This window comes from Zeus faber (assembly GCF_960531495.2).
Source record: "Zeus faber genome assembly, chromosome: 14".
In the NCBI taxonomy this organism is placed as follows: Eukaryota; Metazoa; Chordata; class Actinopteri; order Zeiformes; family Zeidae; genus Zeus; species Zeus faber.
In genome coordinates this window covers 20,464,307-20,484,608 of record NC_137200.1, presented here as the reverse complement: position 1 = coordinate 20,484,608, position 20,302 = coordinate 20,464,307, and the positions used below count along the sequence as shown (strand labels likewise).

At 44.8% G+C, this 20,302-nt stretch overlaps 2 protein-coding genes across 3 annotated transcripts in view; both read left to right on the top strand.

Annotated features, from left to right (window-relative positions):
• Positions 1-2,438: 2,438 nt before the first annotated feature.
• On the top strand, positions 2,439-16,062 carry tmem135 (transmembrane protein 135). The gene is made up of 15 exons (XM_080013173.1): positions 2,439-2,579; positions 3,842-3,969; positions 4,449-4,541; positions 4,745-4,778; positions 7,243-7,308; positions 8,680-8,726; positions 8,826-8,867; positions 8,963-9,112; positions 9,204-9,273; positions 11,076-11,243; positions 12,174-12,237; positions 12,332-12,408; positions 12,514-12,612; positions 12,704-12,771; positions 12,869-16,062. Exons 1-15 carry the CDS (start codon positions 2,442-2,444, stop codon positions 13,002-13,004), a joined length of 1,380 nt encoding a protein of 459 aa, XP_079869299.1. The 5' UTR covers positions 2,439-2,441; the 3' UTR covers positions 13,005-16,062.
• A 1,196-nt stretch (positions 16,063-17,258) lies between these two features.
• ltn1 (listerin E3 ubiquitin protein ligase 1) overlaps positions 17,259-20,302 on the top strand; it is a 30,520-nt gene continuing 27,476 nt past the window's right edge. For both annotated transcript variants that reach the window (XM_080013358.1, XM_080013357.1), the window contains exons 1-2: positions 17,259-17,349; positions 17,436-17,642. In XM_080013358.1, coding sequence (XP_079869484.1) covers positions 17,308-17,349; positions 17,436-17,642 — 249 coding nt within the window. In that variant the 5' untranslated portion in view covers positions 17,259-17,307. The remainder of the gene's footprint in view (positions 17,350-17,435; positions 17,643-20,302) is intronic.

The window sequence follows — 20,302 nt, the reverse complement described above, 5'->3', positions numbered from 1 at the left end:
ATCTCTCGTGGTTGCGGGACACTTCAAATGCGAGACATTCCGTCCGGTTTTCGGGATAGTTGGATGAAGATGCAGGGCCGTCCCGCAGAAATCGGGGCGTTTGGTCACCCGAAAACACAAACGTAGAATGAACAAGACAATTTTTGAGTGATACGGACGATGATGGGTGGAATGCACATGAAATATAATGTTAAATATATTAAAGCCCATAGCGGAAAAATGATAATCCTTACGGCACAAATTGGCACAAACGCAGCACGAAAGGCTATCTTTTTATTCAAATTCTAATCACATGCGGTGCCAGTGCTGCGGAGGATTGTACTTGTACCGGTTGCACCGGGCCCCGGGAGCCCCCAGGGGCCCATCCCATCGGCGCGCAAGAGCTGTGGCACACTCGATCGAGACTCGAGGAGCAAATGCCGGAGGCCAGAATAATAAATGGCCACCAAAACAAATGAAACAATGCGGCCCTCTAGTGGTATGCTATTTTCTCCTCACCCCAAATGTATTTCAATATGTAAAACAATAAAATAGAAAGTAGATAATACTACTGCTGCTGCTACTACTACTACCACCACCACCACCACCACCAAAAAATAAACAAACAAACAAACAAACAAATAAATTAAGAAGAAGAAGAAGAACTACTAGCAATGCACGCGGCCCAGTTTAGTCGCAGCAATTCCTTCTCCTGACAGTATAACCAAATGAATTGTCATTAATGGAATACACAATTATGTTATAACGGCAACCTATCTGGCTTTGATGTGCCATGTCGGGCAGTGACGACTCTCTTTGACCAATGACAGTTTTCCGGGTTCTGTGAAACGCAGCATTACTCCTAACAGGGGTTACAATTCTCGCAAATCCTGCACAAAGCAGAAAAATGGAAAAATATTGATACATCTGGAAATTTACAACCAACCGTAAATTGGTGTGAATCAGAATTGATCACTATTTATTTTTTCCACATTCGTCTTTTTTATTCATGTTTTTATTTATTATCGCATATATTTGGTCATTTATTTCCAAATATATTTGATAAAGTGTCGCTCGTTACTCACGGTTACGCACGGTATTTTTTTTTGGTTTCATTCAATTACAATAAATACAGTACATCTACAATAAAACACACTGTTATTATTGGTGTAGTTTGTCTTTGTCGGGCACAATTGTTCATTAAAATATTTGAATTCGATATTTCTTTTTTTCTTAGTTTATATTTAAATGGTGCGTGTATGCGTTTATATAATCATTATTATTATCATTATTATTACTACAGGTACTCCTCACTTAACAACCTACCTGTTTAACGACCGTTCGGACCTACGACCAGCTCTCTGACCAGTCTGTATTGTACGCTGCGTACAATACTGCGCCGTGTCAATGTCAATCATCTCATCGCACATCACCCTTTATATACTATTTACACTATATATACACTATATATATTATATAAACTAGATACAATACACACTATATATACTATGTACACTATATATACTATATACAATATACTGTACACTATATATACTATATACACTATTTAAACTACTATATACACTATATATACTATATACACTGCATACATCTCATCACCGTTCTCAGTCTCAGTCTCGTTCCTGCAGTCTGTCAGTATTCACTACACTAGCAATCACAATTTTTAGTGAACTAGATCAAAAGATTTGTGTCCCTGAAAGGAATGGTAACGCCCACCACTAACAACCATCCACGGAGAGCGCGGTGTCCTGGCTATCTCCTCTGGTATATTATATGAGAGCAGATTTGTAACGGCCTGGTAGACTGCAGTGCTATCCCGTGATCAGTGTACTCTTTCAACATTGCCATCTTGGTGAGGTGGCAATTGTTGATCGCAAACTTCTGCCGCGATACTGAACCGATCCGGATCAGACGTGCCTGACGCCATGTTGGAACTGACCCGAAAACACATCTTACTCATTTCGTCGGTGGGTTCGTTGGATCCATGACGTCCGCAAAGTTCTGACGTCAATTACATCGGCACGTGCCGCCATCCTGACCAAGGTCATCCTTAACCAATCGCATGCGAGCACAATGCGGCAATAATAAAAACACATTTTTATTTTACTAAAGTGTTCCACAATTATGAACCGGTCTGGATCAAACTTGGACGACGGCATGTCGAAACGGCCCCAAATACACATTTTACTCAACTTGTCTGTGAGGGCGGTAGATTGAGGACACCCATAGATTACTGATCCGTTTTTCATTAAAAAAACAAAACAAAACAATAGTAATAACAGTAATAATACTACTACTACTACTACTACTAATAATAATAATAATAATAACTTGAACTTGAATCGCGGACCCCTGCGGGCAGGCGGGCGAGGTGCGCGCTCCCGTGCTCGGGAACGCGCGGCGGTCGTGCGCCCAGTCGGTCCCCGCGGCAGGCGCTAGACATGGCCGCCCTCAGCAAGATCCCGCACAGCTGCTACGAGATAGGACACACCTGGAACCCGTCGTGTGCCTTGTCCGCGCTGGAGGTGACGCGCGGTGCCATGGAGGTGTCCTTCAAGATTTACGCGCCCCTTTATTTGGTAGGTCTGCGGGCGGCGGAAGAGAAGTCGACGCGGGCGCCCGTCCCACGGCAGTTGGACGCCAAAGCTAAAGCTAGCTAACGGGGTCCGGGTCGCGGTTACTCGTTGGCGCCGTGGTCAACGGGCTTCAAACAAAGAAAGGCTTTTTGCTTCCCCTCACCTTTTTGGTTAACCTTTCGTTAACCTTTGGTTGACCAATTCCCCAGCCCGCCGGTGTGGCGGCGGGCTGGGGAATTGCCTTGTGACCGCTTCGAGTTCATGTCGAGGGCGAGTAATTGAGCGGAGCTCTAACCGACGTTTTCTGCGTTGCCCGCTCTCCGCTTCGGTTTGCGTTGACGTCGGAAAGTCGGAAATGTGTAGATTCAGTGATATGTTGGTGACCGAGGTCAGAGTCGGATGTGGCGCTGACACCACATACATTACATTGGCACACACGAGGGGGGACAGAATATTAGAAGCACCGCTGATTATGATGCAGCTCAGTACACCACCACCACCACCACCAACTATGGCCTCGATGCTAGAATACATCATTGAACACCTCTGCTATGACAGCGTTTAAAACAGTGCACATTATCGGCAACAGAACGCAAAACGTATGGCTGAGCTGGTGTACGTGTAAAGTGCACACTGTATGTATCTCAATCTGCAGCATGGTGTGTGTTGGACCTTGCGTCATTGCACATTACTTGTCGTCTGTGAATAACAACTGTGCACAGTAGGGTTGCCGCGGTTACCGCTGTTACACGGTGTTTGGGCGTGCGCCAATTACGTTACTTGCCCACCGCCCCCACCGCTGTTTTCCTTTTCTTTAATAGAAATAAACGCATTTTGTTAATCTTTGTGTATCAGCGCCAACGCTTATCACCCCCCCCCCCCACACCAAAAAATAAATAAAAAAACAACTAATTTTCCAGGCCTAATCTGTTGTCATGAGTTTATTAACCGGTAGGAAAGACCCCTCACCGTGGCATCCCTCGTACATAGTGTTCCCTGTCGGACACTGTACATACATATGTGCGGATTTTCTTCCGACTTTTCATTTCATTGCATCCTGCTTGTATGATCCATGGCACAACTACAAATATCTTGAATCTCGACAGGTGTAGGAGGTTGGCCTTGTAGTGCAGCTGTTTAAAAATGGGTAGGAAAAAAAAAAAAAGCCCCTTTAATTGACTGACGTGGTGCGGTGGCGTCCTACTTCATCTTTAAGTCTGATGTCTCTGTATTTTCCGGCTGTAACACGCTGTGACACATTGCAGATTGCGGCAATCCTCCGAAGAAGGAAGAAGGAGTACTATAAGAAAAGGCTGCTTCCAGAAATCTTGCTGTCCATGTCTTTCCTCGCAGCTAATGGAGGACTTTACATTGTTTTCTTCTGCATCCTCAGGTTGGTCCCTTCAGCGTGTATCTATCATTTACATACATAATACCCTGATTAAGACCAATAGTCAGCTTAAGGTATTACTGTAATCTGTTTACATGCGCATACAAACAGAGAATAAATGCCATAGAACCTTCTTTTATTATCTAGTTTGACAGTCAGTCATAACTGAAAATTAAGAAATAAATCTGGGTAACAAATAACAATTCCTTTAAAAACTGTTGAAGTGCAGCCACAATTTAGTAAAATGAGACATTTAAATAGTACAGTGACAGTATGAAACAGTAGTGCAACATCAATGTTAACCCTAACCTGTGAAATCATCATATGACAAATGATGTGATATTGGATCGGTGCATAGACTCACATACTCCCAATACCTGGTCCAGCATTTTAAGCTGTATTGGAACAACTCTACCCACAAATATTTGTGTAACAAATGGCTAGTGTTGGCTGAGACTTTAACTAGCAATTACTCTCCTCAGGAAACTATTCGGAGGCTTCTACTCTTGGTCGGCCGGTTTTGGAGCGGCGCTGCCGGCCTCCTACATCGCCATTCTAATAGAGCGCAAGAGCAGGTTGGACCTCTTCATTACACTCTCTATTCGTTGCATCGTTTAAAAAGACATGGGTCGACAGCACTAGGTGGAATCAACATTTCCCTCCTTCGACTATGATCGTGTTGTGTATGTTACTGTATCTGCAGCATCACCGTGTTTGGTTTTAAAACTTTGTTTATCAGACTAATCATGGTTGACTCCCACACTCTGTCCCCCCCCAGGAGAGGACTGCTTACAATTTACATGACAAACCTGGTGAGTAGTGTTTTTATTTAGAGAAATGTGTAAACGTGGGGGTGTGTGGGTTTGGGGGGGATAGCCCCCTTTTGTGCTGAAGTGCCTGAAAAGTCCATAAAAAAAAAACATGAATCGTTGAAAACCTGTGACATTTTTTACGACAACCTTACAACTTTTATGACATAGATGGTGCCAGGAAAATGTACATTAAATCCAGCATGGCCAAGGGCTGATGTTAACATTGTTTTATAAATGTAATATATATATAATATTCCCCCGTCCGTCGCATTTCGGGCTCAGGGTGACCACCAGCTTTACAGCGCCCCCAGCAAGTTTTTTCACAAGCGATAAGCTAGGCGATGGAGCAGCAGCGGCAAACAGGACTAAATTAAATACATCTACAATAAATCAATCAATATCTACAGCCCTACCGGTCACCATATTTTCATTATTATTAATTTATATTAAATGAAATACACACACGCTACAGTTAAATGGGAAAAGCCCCATGAAACATAAAAACAAAACAAAACAAAAGAATTTAGCGGTCGCGGATGGCTTCACAATATTGCCATAGTGTAACATTGCGGTAACTATGGCAGCCCTAGTCAGGGAGCTCTGCGTTGGAGAGTGTAATGTAACAGACTTCATGCAAAAATGCTGTATTGGGATAGGCCTTGCATATCCAAACACTGCATGTGTACAGAGGCTCCTGAAATATCAATTTGACGGTAGATCGGCAAGAGAGAAAATAATACCGTCTCACTACATTTGTACACCGAAGCAGTCTTAAAGCACTATTATCCACACAATTGACTGGTGTTTTAGTTTCTTTACTGAAAACCAAACGTAATGTTTGTCATCAGTTGATGCAACCGAGAGAGAAATTAGGGCTTTTGGCGAAAATTATGTCCTCAATGCACGCGCGGCAGAATAGTCACGTAAGACTGAGGCCTCATCCACCTTTTTATGGGTATTTAATAAATAAATAAATAAAAAATTGCCCTTGCAAGCCAGGCCAGTGGGGGAGGCAATAAAACAACACCACAGTTATTTTCTGTCAAACATCACAGAAGAATGTCGGGAGCACGCGCATTGATGGACTTCTTCTTGAGTGGGATATACAACAACAACACAAACCTGCCAAACTTAAAAATACAGGATATTTACGGGAAAATAATCCACATAAAACGTAGCAGTACTAGCCACATGTAAACACACTGGTAATCCGCCATTGTTTGTTGGTTTCTGGCGCATTCTCAATGTGTGAAAGAACAATTGCGCATGTGTGGGCGGGGTCTGAGTTTGCATACAGGCATAAATCAAGATTGTGATTATGATACGGTAACATAAATACCAGATTACCATATATAATACCAGGGCTGAATGATTCATCCAATTCAAACAGACATCGCAATGTAAGCAAAGGCAATTTTCAAATCACAAAGGCTGTGATTATTAAAATAACTAAATAATTAAATTGTTACACAATCTAACCAAGAGGGCTGTCAACATTGGCCAAAAGTTACATTCTAATATTCCTTCTGAAAAAACCCCCACAAAAGTTTAAATGTATTATATCTATTACAATCTCAACAATTTCCAGGCTGTGTCCTCCAGAGGGGGAGGAGGACACAGCTTGGAAACACTGCCTCTTTTCCAAATACCTTTTTTGTTTTATTTAATAGCATGAAGCTGTCACTGCACTTGCAGGGACAAAAAAATATAGTGCAGGGAGCGGCGCTCGGATAAAGCTCATTAATCTGTGCAGACAAAGAGGATCTATGTGGACGTATGCGCGCAACATTTTTATAAAAAATAATACATTTCTGCTGGAACACCGCATCATTTTTAGAATGTTAATTTTCAAATTCTTAACAATTACAAGGCTTGAAGTTAAATCAATCAATATTCCGGGGGATGGTGGCTCAGGCGGTAGAGCTGGTGTTCTAGGGATCTAAAGGTTGCTGGTTCGATCCCAGGCTCCTCCTGCTAGCATGCTGTAGTGTCCTTGAGCAAGACACTTAACCCCTAATTGCTCCTGATGGCTGCGTCCGTCGGTGTTTGAACAATTGTAAGTCGCTTTGGATAAAAGTGTCTGCTAAATGACTAAATGAAATGTAATGTAATGTATTCCGCTGTGATTGAAGGTTTTTCTATTTATAATTCAGTAGTTGAATAAAGATGTTATTCATATCAATTCATGCATCAATTCATCTCATTTCATTATAACACGTAGGCCTGGTCTACAGGAAAGAGCAGTTTATCTGTTGACTGTATCCATTTTAGTGTTGGTCATGATTTGCTGCTTGTGTTAAGTGAATAAAACAGAAGATAAGGAACTTAAAAATAAATTGCATAGCAAATCGCAATATCCAAAAATCACAATTAGGTTATTCTCAAATCGTTCGGCCCTATACCAGATCTGTGTCTCTGTGATCATGTTTTTTTTCCCCTGCCATTTTTGCAATTGTGTCGTCAGGCCACAGAGACGCTGTTCCGCATGGCGGTGACGCGAGGCATCATCAGCCCCCTCAAACATGGAGAGGTAGTGTGTGTGTGTGTGTGTGTGTGTGTGTGTGTGTGTGTGTGTGTGTGTGTGTGTGTGTGTGTGTGTGTGTGTGTGTGTGTGTGTGTGTGTGTGTGTGTGTGTGTGTGTGTGTGTGTGTGTGTGTCAGAATCAAATATCAATATTTGTTTTGATGGATCTTGATTTGTAGGGATGACTGTTGGTGCTTTCATAACATTTACACACACAAAATTTTCACAAGTCATAAGTAATGTAGACAGGGTTCTTACCAGGTCCTTGAAGTGCTTGAATTTTGTACCTGTTAGGTACTAGAATACCTTGAAAAGAGCCCCTTTTGTGCCGAAGTGCTTGAAAAGTCCTTGGAAAAAAACGTCATAATTGAACACCTGTGATATTCCCCCCTGGCTTTGTTATTCAAATCGTAATGTAATAGAACATTTTCCAGAATCACTTTTACGACATATTATTCCAGGTGTATGTAAATTGAATCCAGCATGGTTGGAAATACACTTATATTAGTAGATGACAATGAGATTAATGATATATAGAATAGATATACCAATATAAATAGACAATGGGACCAACATTATATTATAGTTAAATTAATAAAGATCCCATTGAAAATGTATTATATTTGTTTTGCGTGAAGTCTGTGAAAATGAAAAAAGTGTTTCAAAAAAGTACTTGAAAGTCCTTGGATTTAATTTTGTAACGCCAGAATGAATCCTGGTTAGAGCAGTCATTATATTACTTTAGTAACTGTAATATAATGACGACGATATAATGACAGCATTTAGTTATATCACAGAGACCAAAATCCCAGACCATATCTAGTCTCATACCACAACATTGATCTATCGCCTCGCCCCAAGTGTCTATGTTGCTGTACATCTAATGTCAGAGAAGTATTAGAAAAGTCATAGCACAAGAGTAAGTTGGTGTGGAGGTGTGTTCCGGCTCAGGGCCAGGGAATGAGGAAGACGAGGCAGGCGGAGGCAAAACAGCGCCAGTCGGCATGTATTTATTTATTTATAGTTCAACCAAAAAGGTGGCTCCTGGGCCAAAAGGACAACGTATATGCCCGCAGGCAAATAATAAAATCATCAAGTCGAGCACTCCTCGTTGCCCGGTCAGCACCATGTCCCGCAAGCGTGCCGTCCCGCAAGTGTGGCGACAACAAACTCTGTATTACTTGCTGGTCTGGGATCGGACGAATCCGGAGCCCCTCCGTCGATTCTCCCGATCCGCATCAGCCGAGCGGCCCCGGCATGGGAGCCCGCACCGCCTTGTCTGCAGTGGCGGCTTGACCACGCCCCCTTGGCTCGCCGCAGTTGGGTATAACGCAGAGTACCTTGCACGCCTTAATTGTCTCATTCTGCTCCTCATCAGGTTCTCTTGTTCTGCATAACCGCGTCTCTCTACATGTTCTTCTTCAGGTCAGTATGCGTCGGAGTGCCCTTCGCTTCCGTCGTTCTGATTCCAGCTGTTTTTTTGATTTGTGGTTTGTGCTAAACATGCTGTTTCCCCGGTTATAGGTCGAAAGATGGTCTCAACGGCTTTGCATTCTCCGCACTGAAGTGAGTTTGCTCACGTTACCGATGGCGGCCGGCAAGGCGCTCTACCGGTGCTGCTGTGGTAGAGATTAGAGTGCCATCGTGTTTTCTTTTTCAAGGTTCATCGTGGGAAAGGAAGAGATTCCCACTCACGCGGCAGCAGAGCTGGGCCCCCACAGGCCCCAAGAAAGGGCTGAGGAGGCCCCGGCGCAGCCTGGCCGCAGTAGGAATACGCTGCTCGCCTTTACCAGAAGGCTGCTGGACTTGGTGTAAGTAAATGGAAACGTATTTTCTCATGCAGTGCCACTCACACATGCATACAATGTGCTAAGTAATGGCTTTTTTTTTTATATCCTCTAGGTGCAAGCATGGTCCCAGGCATAAATGTTGTAAACATTACCAAGACAACTGTATTTCTTACTGCGTCAAAGTAAGTATTTGAGTAAGTTAAGTGTGTGTGAAGTGCTCTTGAGCAAAGAGACAAACATGGATGGATTGCCCAGGGACCCGAGGGCTCGGGCGGCCCCTCCGCCAGAGCCTGATGCATGATGATGCACTAATGTGATGTCACCAACTTTATTTATTGCCCCTAAAGTGCTGTGTTATAGTCTAAGGCGTCTAATGTGAAGTCATTTTCAGCCTAAACGGTTGTTTTCCACTCCTGATCTGTCTGAATAGGGCCCCCTGAGTCATATAGCACGGGCCTCCCTCCAGATCAGCAGCTGTGTGGCCATACAGCTGATTTTGACAGTGTAGGCCATTACAGTTCGCGAGAATGCCGGCTCTAGAAGCATTTAGCACTTTAAAATATATGTTTATGTAGGGCAAATGAACCTTGCTTACGAAGCAAAATGGGCCCTGTAGAGGAAAGATTGTTTGGATTTGAGATTATCACTGGTATTACCTACCTACCTACCTACCTACCTACCTACCTACCTACCTACCTACCTACCTACCTACCTACCTACCTACCTACCTACCTACCTACCTACCTACCTACCTACCTACCTACCTACCTACCTTCCTTCCTTCCTTCCTTCCTTCCTTCTCCCTAAAGGGAGAGCTTGGCTGTGATGTCTCAATAGTGCAAGAGCTGGGATAAAACTTGGCAAATTGCCATGCCCTATGACAGTGCCAGTAATATGTCTGTAAAATACAAGGAATTTCAAGCTCATCTAAAGAAAAGGAAGTTATATCGAGCTTAATGCTGTGGTTAGGGCACTCAAATCCCCATGTGATTTTTGTGGCTGCGCAGAGAGACCTTTTTGACAGCTTTGACACGGAAGCGTTCACTATATGTGGCACGGTGGCGCAGTGCTTGCACTGCTGCCTCACAGCAAGAGGGTCCTGGGTTGGATTCAAGCCTGGGCCGCTGTTGGCACCGTGCGCAGATGGGTTAGGTGGGCCTTTCTGTGTGGAGTTTGCCCACATGTTCTCCCTGTGCTCACATGAGTCTCGTCCAACACAAAAAAATGGAGCCCAATTAATAACATGCAGCATACTTTACTGTCCTGTCCACGATATGGATCCACACCTGGAATTGTTCCCCGGGCGCCAAACAAAGTGAGGGCTGCTCCTGGAGGAAGGACAGCTAGAATGGGAGAAATGCAGAGGGCAAACTTTGTGTGTGTGTGCGCATCGCACCTGTGAGATCAATAAATTATGATTCTTCTATACCTAGGGTTAGCCAGATTTACAGACATGTCAACCGTCCGAAAAAGAATGCAAAACATTTTTCTGATGAGAATGGAGAGCAGGATGTTGAGCTTGACGGAAGATGAAAGTTTTAAGTAGAGACATTTAATGTTGTTGTCGAAAAGACGTCTGTGCCTGGGGGCCAACTGTGTTTATAATCCGCCTATAATGACACAGAATGCCTAAGGGCTGATTAAATGGCTGCCCGCAAAGTTCGTTATTTATTTATTTATTGGTTATTTTCACACAAATCTCTTAATTAGTTAAGAAGCGTAGCACCGTCTTATTTTGCACATCCTGCTAAACAGCACTATCTCTATAATAACAACCACAGTGTTATTTGCAATATTACTGGATTTGTTAATTATTACCACATATAACCATGCTGCAATCCAATGTTCATGATGTTAAATATAATATGACATTCGAATGTATTGCCTGTAATATAATGCCATGCACCTTTTACCGTACTGTTTATACAGGATCTGTATATGAGGTACAGGAATTGTAATACAGTGGTGGTCTTGCTCCGTCTAGGGCTTTGTCAGGATGTTCAGCGTGGGCTACCTGATTCAGTGTTGCCTCAAAGTGCCTTCGGCCTTCAGGCAGATGTTCTCCAAACCCTCCTGCCTCCCCTCTCTGTTCTACAACAAGGAGAACTTCCAGCTCGGCGCCTTCCTGGGTTCCTTCGTCAGCATCTACAAGGTACCTATCTTTTCTCAGAAGGTGCTCGGTGATGTCTCATTGGGATTAGGATTACCTTCGTCTTTCAGGCCTACGCATATACACTTGGATTGATGTTCTTGACGCTCTGTTTTTATATTCTTTTTTTTTTTTTTTTTAAGAAAGTGTACGGATATAATATATTTGTGCGGTTGTGGAAAAACCCAATCCGGATTCAGGAGCATTTCAGGAAGGTGCAATCTGCTTGCAAATGAGTGGGTGATTTCCATAAATTCCAATTGATTGGAAATGAAGTACATGTGTATATCCAAGGGATTTGCATATATTAACGTCAATATGTGTCACCTTGCCGATGACATTCATTCAGAAATTAAAATGCTGTTGAACACAAAGCAGTAAGGAGACGCACATAGGATACCCGGGGGAAAAGATGCTCAAGCATTCTGTTACTGAAGTGCTGTTGAATGGGGGGAAAAAGTGGTTTAAAAAGAAATATTACTTAACGTGTTAACAGTGGTGTGCTAGGGTATTCCAAACCATGTGTCCACTATCTGGACAAAAAACAAAACATAATTAACTTATATTACCCTAAACCCCCCCCCCCCCCCCCCATTGTCTTATCTTAGAAAGGGGAAGTGGTTTTGGGTGGATCTATAGATTGTACACACGACACGCTGCACACACAGTATTGACAAGGTTTAAATTCCATTCAGACACGAGAAAACAATTACAACAATCAGATTATTGGCGCATTTCCAAATTTGCCTAAACCGAAGAGTACCTCACTTGCGGGGGGGCTTTTTTTGGGACTGGGAACTAGCCAGCGGAATCCGGTTCCACAGGGTTACGGACACATTCCACCAGGTTTTTATTTTTGCGGGCTGATCTCACTCCATAATATGAATATTTCTTTAAAAAAAACAAAACAAAAATGTTTTTATTTCAACACAGGGAACAAGCTGCCTCCTGCGTTGGCTGCGTAACATCGACGACGAGCTTCATGCCCTCATTGCTGGTAAGATGGCGTCTGGTCACTGGACCAATAGAACCTGCCGACTCTGGCTTGTTCCCAAGGAATACAACTTTTTCCTCGCTTCCGTGATCTCCAGGTTTTCTGGCTGGAATGTCGATGTTCTTCTACAAAAGCACGTCGATATCCATGTACCTCTTCTCCAAGCTGGTGGAGGTGAGAAACCCTGTTTAGAAATCGTATCCACTTCGCTGGTTCAAACGCAATTTGCGATCTGATGAGCCGATGAGCTGAGCCGCTGTGATTCGCTTCTCCTTCCAGACCTTGTACTTTAAGGGGATCGAGGCCGGGCGCTTTCCCTACTTCCCTCACGCCGACACGGTCCTGTACGCCATCTCCACGGCGATCTGCTTCCAGGCCGTAAGTACCGCTCCGCCTCTTTCGAGCGACGGCAAAACCCCCTACGACGTGGTCCCAACGCGCGGCTGTGCTCTTCTCTCCGACCTCTCAGGCTGTGATGGAAATGCAGAATCTTCGGCCTTCGTACTGGAAGTTCCTCCTGCGGCTAACCCAGGGCAGGTAGGTTTTTACGCCCGTCACATTTGTGTGGGATCAGTCTCTACTCCGTTTGGCTGAAACACGCCTCCCCCCCCCCCCCCATTCTCTCGACGCCCAGGTTCGCTCTGATGAACCGACAGCTGCTGGACGTGTTTGGCACCCAGGCCTCAAGGGACTTCAAAGGCTTCGTGCCCAAACTAGATCCCCGGTACACGTCCATGCTTCCGCCGGGAGCCGACATCACACTGGGGTGAGGCGGGATCCGGTCGCGGGGCCCGAAGGGCCCGAGGGGGGTTGGGATCACGGAGCCTGAACCCGGAATCGCCAAAGTCTCCCTGTGGCTTTGGTGTTACCTCAACGTGGAGCTGCTTTTATGGAAAGCTGGGCCCGTCTTACAGACCACGAAACCACCGCCTAAAAGGGTTTTTTTTTTTTTTTCTTCTTCTTCCATTTAATTTTATGATTTAATTATTTTTATTTTTCACTTTCTTAAGAAATGGGGCTGTCCGAAGAGATGGGAGGCTGTGATTGCCCGACACGTGTCTCCAGCACGGTGGCTGTCTGCACGCGCTGTGTGCGCTCCTCAGATGAGCTGCGCATGCTGGCACCAGCCAAATTAACAACAGCCAATCCAGACGGTTGACTGAAAGTGGGTGGGATGAATTATGACGTCGCAGTCGTTTCCTTCGATCGGGAACGTAAGGGAAGTTGGGGGAATATATGCTCTTGTGCTTATTTTGCAGTCTTATCCGTAAGGTTCTAAAAACGGTGGCAACAAAAGATGACAACTACAATTGGAGACGACAGTTCTTCATCATGATCAAATAGGCAAATTCTGTTTTTGTTTTTTTCTTTTTTTAATGCTCTTTTTTTTAAGGGGCCGTGCGAACATGGTCTTACCATCAGAGAATGGACTCACAACTTGAAAATGGCATATCCTTATTATTTCTGTTATTTTTCTTTGAGCAAGAAAATCGGTGCCTCCATGTGTGCATGGCTGGGAGGAGGAGCGGCACCGGGTGCAGGCCATGTGAGCGGAGCCCGGTGTGAGATGTTAAATGTTGACATGCTGAGTTATTTCAATAAGTGCATCAATTTGCTCCCTGTAAGTGTGCGAGGCTAATCCCAGAACCCAACTCCAAAACAATTTAAAGTTGAGTAAAGCACTACTCCGTCTCACAGTTCTCCTTTTAACGAATTGAGGTTTTGAAACCTCAAAACCATATATGATTTTTGCCCGAAACTAATATAGTAATTTTCATTTAAATACTGTTCCAAGTACCGTCTTTAACCATCCATCCAAACAATGAACATGACTACGCCAAGCCAAGTCTTGTATGACATCATGAACAGACAGGTTCCATTTGATATATGAAGCCCGGAGAAGAGTAAATATTGAAACCCATTTTAAAGTTATCCGACTTTGATGAATACTTTTATTTCCCCAGACCTGCCGACCTTAGGAAAATATTTAAAGTAGCACGACAGTGTAACAGAGTCTCTGTGGTGTTTGAGTTACTGCAGCAAAATGACTCTAGTTATTAACACCGTACCCCTTGAAATGCATCATCTCATAAAGTTACCAAACATGTTTACCAACTACAGACGCACCGGTTGCTATTTTCTTGGCCGATTCTTATTTCTGATGTTTTTAAAGTCTGACCTGCAGATTCCTATTTCTGATCTGCTGTACGTCCATGACAAATACATCCTGTGATCTGATCACACTCACGTGACAGGACAGCTGCACAGACGCACAAAATCTGACAATATAACTGACACTGATCGGCCGGTGAAAAACCGACCGATCACCGGTCGATCGATGGGCTCATCTCACGTTTTGTATGTTCACATGACGGTCACATGATTGTGCTTCATTATAACTCTCCCACTTCCCATTTGAGCTCACAATGCAGCGTGACACCTTGGCGGATAAAGTACAGCTCACTGAGAGGAGAGGGAGGGCTTACACAACCACAGGTTGTCGCATGCATATATATATATATATATATATATATATAAATAAATAAACTTTTTTTTGCGTAGTTTCAGCTGGCATGCGTGCAGGTTGGCAGGTCTGTTTCTTTGTGGAGATCTGTAGGTGTCGGGAACCACCTTTTCCAGCAGACACTAGAGTGTTGTCACCGAATCCAGTTGGAGAGATGGTAGACGTTGCAGCATGTAGGAAACCCCTGGAAGTGTTGTCTTCAGGGGCACCTGCAGAGTATTAGATAGTAGATTCTTGGGCACTGTGAAAAAGCATTGAATTTGATTTGAGTCACTTCCAGGTCCGGATAGGTATGGAAAAAAAAAAATTAAAATAAATGTTTTTCCAGACACCCCTATTCCGTTTTCCAAAATGTAAAATTCAGAATTTGTAATAATAAATTGATCATGCAGGCAAAGTGCTTTTCATGGCGTTCGGAGCAGGCAGCCAAAATGTTGACCACGGTGTGTGTGTGTGTGTGTGTGTGTGTGTGTGTGTGTGTGTGTGTGTGTGTGTGTGTGTGTGTGTGTGTGTGTGTGTGTGTGTGTGTGTGTGTGTGTGTGTGTGTGTGTGTGTGTGTGTGTGTGTGTGTGTGTGAGTGAGAGAGCTGGACGTCGCTGAAAGCAAGGCAAGAAGTATGGCGTGCGGCTCAACGCACACTCCTACGTACAGCTGCAAATCAGCGCCGCCTCAGTATGAGCTACGGTACTCAGCTACAACCTTCTGGCAATTGTTTGGAAACGTAACAGCGTACATATTCAGAATGTAACCCGCATGTTAACAGTTGGATTTCATACCGTTTATTTACATCATAAACATCTAGCACCTATTTGTACTCTGGTGTCAAATATGGTCTGAAAGATCTACCGAGAAGTCTGGAAATGTCAGTCTGGAATTTTGAAATGGGAACTGTGTAGTGACTGTTCATGGAGCGACAATAGTATTGATTAGCAGTGTGTGCCGAATGAGCGTTAACAGTCAATGGGTAAATGGCTTAGGTCATCTCAAATTCAGTAAGTGATTTCATTTAGGTGTTTTTGAATTCTGGAGTTCTGGAATATAAGACTGTCTGTACACAACTTTACATTAAATGAACAGCCATTTCTTGATTCAGGAAAAAAATATATATATTAGGGGAAAATTATTATTGGGGAAAATGTGCTATGGAGCGGAAATGATTCAAGTCACTCAATATTTAAGTATAGCAATATTTACATAAATGTAATAAGTACTCAGAATCAGTCACTAGGATTAATTATATGTAAATGTTTGTAAATTATGAAAATGTTTATTGAATTTATATTAAAATATTTTGCTGAATATTAGCCTTATGTCTCCCTTGTTTGGTCTTTATTTTATTTATCAACTGTATCATCTCGTGGAGTATTACCCAAAAGGTGAGATTTGATCATAGAATTATATTTATTAAAAAAATATTTTTAAGTAAATCATTCTATGACCTTTATTGACCATTAACTTGCATTTTGTGCATAAATGAAACATATGCAAATGGCTACGTGTACTGTCCCATAGTTTCAGAACTATGAAAATAGACTTTTGCTCATTTCATTGAACAAAAGTAATTGCCTCAAATAATATCACAATCGAATTTTCTATCAATAAAGACCAGATATTTTGTCAAATCCTTTTTCCAGTCATTTACAATCTCTTACATTCCCGCCATCGAAAATGCACAATGAAATTATTTCGAACGTCGAACAAAAATTAAAAATAGTAAAAGATCTGACACAATGTGGACATGTCCACCTGCACTGCCGCCTGGTGGCGCAAGAGGCGCATCCACACCCAACCGAAGAAGACGAGAAAAAACACACAACCCCCCCCCCCCCCCCCCGGGCTCCGGCGCTGACGTCAGCGTCGCACAGTTTGACGCACACAACCGATGCAAACGGGGACTGTTTATTTCCCACCAATGATTTGATTCATTTTTTTGTTTAAATCAAATTCAAAATAGTCTAAATATAGTCATGTCTTCATTCCATTTTATTTTTATTGTATTTTATTTGATTCTATATATTTTTTATTTTATTCTATAAGTATTCGACTGACTGTATTACGTTTTAGGAGTCAGTAGTTGGTCTTTTAGAAAGACATTTATTTTTTTCCAAGGACATATTGTGTGTTATCACCGGGTGCGTTGCATCACATTTCACTGCATATAGGTGTGAAAGTACGTATATGTATGTGACGAATAAACCTCTTGAATCTTGAATCTTGAAATCTTGAATGTCCGCTGTGGGTTAAGGTTGCACCGGTTACAATAAAACAAAAAAACAAAATTAGACGGCGAAATAAAACGACACGGATCCCTCCGGAGAACGCCCCGAGGGAACCTCGCAGGGAAACGGTGGAGACCTCGCCACAAATCCCTGGAGCACGTTTCTCATCGTGCGGGTCTTCGGGTCTTTTACCTTGAAGCGCGGCAGCGGAAGCCAGGGACCCGGTGACGGTGACGTCACCGCGCGGCGCCGGGGCCTGCCTGCGCAAACCTGCCGCGTCCGTCGAGCCGCCCGGTCGCTCGCGGTCCCGCGGGGGGAAAGACGCCGGCGATGGGAGGCAAAAACAAACAGCGAACGAAGGGGAACGTCCGGGTGAGTACGACTTTATCCCGGGTGCCCTCGAGGCAACCGCCGTTATCGCGCCGGCTCACCTTTCCGCCGTTGTCCCCCCTCCCCAGCCGTCCAGCAGCGGCCGGGCCGCCGAGCTGCTGGCGCGGGAGAGCGGCGTGGTGCCGGGCTTCGTCGGCTTCGGCCCCTCGGCCACCCCGGAGCCGGGCTACGTCCCCGCCGTGCACGGCGCCGAGGAGATCGACAACCTGGTGGACGCCGACTTCCGCCTGGTGCTCCGGAAGCTGTCCAAGAGGGACGCCGTCACCCGGCTGAAGGCGAGTTCGCCGCCGCTCTTCGTGGGAGGGGAGAGGGGGGGGGGGTCGCCCCGTGTGGCCGGGCGCCTCTCTCTCTCTCTCTCCCTCGACCCACGCGTCGCGTCACGTCTTGTCACAAGTGCTGCTCCACAGGGCGTCCGCGGGTCCTTTTTAAAGCCGGGTCGAGCCGATTTGGCCCTGAATCGCAATACAGTCTCAAAAGGCGCTTCACACGCCGAGGGAGGACCTCCCCCCCCCATCAGAAACAACAAGAGGAGGAGGAGGAGGAGGAGGAGCGGGCGACGGTGATAACGTAATATGACATATCACAGCTTAATACACGAGACGGTACGCGGGTCTGTTCTGCTGATTTCCACAGGTAGGGTTTTCCAGAGTACTGGGGCCGGATGTGGGAACGCTCTGGAGACTGCGGGCTTCTTTTTTTCTTTTTAAACTTTTGGCGTCTACTGCAGCAGCTCCCCAGCTCGCCGAGTCTGTGGGTTCCCGATGAACAACCTCGGGCCTTACGCTCACAGCACGCTGGCCGCCAGCGTGCTGTGAGCGTAAGGCCCGAGGTTGTTCATCGGGTACCCACAAAGTCGGGGAGCTGCCGCGTAGTATTATCTTGCTCAGTTGCAGAACCTTAAAGGCACACCCGGGGGTGAACCGGGAGGCCGGTGCGAGGTGGCCCGTGGAGGGGAGGGAACGTCGTCGAAACCTTCTGGTCTCAGCGCCATTCAACACCCTTGTTCCCCTAGTGTGCGGAGAGCCCCGGTTTGGCCAGACAGCGCGCCGGCCGCCAGCGTGCTGTGAGCGTAAGGCCCGAGGTTGTACATCGGGTACCCACAAAGTCGGCGAGCTGGGGAGCTGCCGCGTAGTATTATCTTGCTCAGTTGCAGAACCTTAAAGTCACACCCGGGGGCGAACCGGGAGGCCGGTGCGAGGTGGCCCGTGGAGGGGAGGGAACGTCGTCGAAACCTTCTGGTCTCAGCGCCATTCAACACCCTTGTTCCCCTGGTGTGCGGAGAGCCCCGGTTTGGCCAGACAGCGCGCCGCACACGAGCAGAGTCCATTCCTAGACGAGCTACGCAAGAGTCCGGGGGCTCTCAAGGAAAACGGCGATGTCGTGCGATCGAACGTGCCTTTCGGAGTGAACAAACACTGCGGACGACAGGCTAGAACAAGCGATGCTGCTTATTTTGCGCTATTTTACAAATACAAAATACAAAAGGAAAAAAATCACAGCGGAAATACGGACTGTACATGGTAACTTTATGCTTCGCGGCGTTTGCATTTGCCGCCACGGCCGCTGTTGTGTTTATGACTTGTTCTGTTTCAGTCAACCTGGCTTCGACCCGGCTATTGGTCTTTTCCACGTGACAATCCACAGCCCCTATCCTGCAGTGGTTCCCCCCGCACTGCAGGATATTGGATCGTAAATGTTGAACACGTTTAACGCTTGCTGTAGCGGCAATCGCGCAGCAAGAAAGGCCACTTGAGGGAATTTGAAGGCATTTCCAGCACGTGTTGCTGCCAAAAATGAGGTCTGCCATGGACTATGCGTTTGACACTGTATTCATATATAGATTAAATACGGCTGCAAAAGCTGGGTGCACTGCCTAAATTATATAAAATCAAAAAACAAGCTCGTAAAAATGAAACGAAACAAAAAATACTAGCGCTACGACATGACCGAAAAACAGCCCAGAGGCGCACACGCGGCTGTTCACCTGTGACTCCCCTATGTAGGCTACACGACTATGGCGATTACCTTCCTATGCCCTCTGGTGCTCGTGTAAAGTAGCAACAGCCAAATTTACACAACTTATAGCACTTATCAAATTGGCTACAACACTTGCAAATTGCAAAAAACCCATCGTAACATACCTCACACCACAGAATAATCCGGCACCATAATCTTTGCGACCTTAAGAAAATCAGGACTGTGCTCACCGTTTTCGCCAAAATCGGCTTCATTATCTTGTCGTGTGTACCCCGCTCTACCCAAAATTCTTGCCGCACCGTTGTGTACTAAGTGGAGGATTTTACTGCTAGTCATGGGGAAGACCAGAGAGCAACACACTACAAGAATCATGGCGGAATGTTAGTAAAATGCTCCAAATCACTCATTGATAGGATGGGCCATATCTTGGCACTATTGCGAAGATGGGAAAAAAATGCAGTTCTGGTAATGTTCTTAATATGCAGTGTAAAATCAATCCCAAAATATCTTTAATTCAGTTTGCCAAATGTAAGGCATTAAATAACTAGTTGCATGCGATGTGAACGTGCAACTATTCAAACTATACATTCAATCAGAATCAAGTCACATATACTAGGAGTTTGTTCTGGTGACTTTGAAAGCGTTACACTGCAGACCATATCATTAAAGTAAAATTTAAAAAAGCCTAACTATTTAAGCTTAATGACTATTTAATGGCCAACAAGTAACCTGCCATGGAGCCGGGTGGGGCGTAAAGCAAGATTATATGACCGCAGATGGACCAGAAAAATCACAAAATGCTGTAAACAAATTGCATAAGATCAACAAAAAAATGTAAAAGACAAGCAAGGGATTCTCTCAGCCGTGGGAGGCAAATACCTGAAAAGAAGAAGGTACTTGGCACATGGACGGCAGTACAAGTGCAACTTCCTGTTAACTTTTGTTGATTTATGTGCAC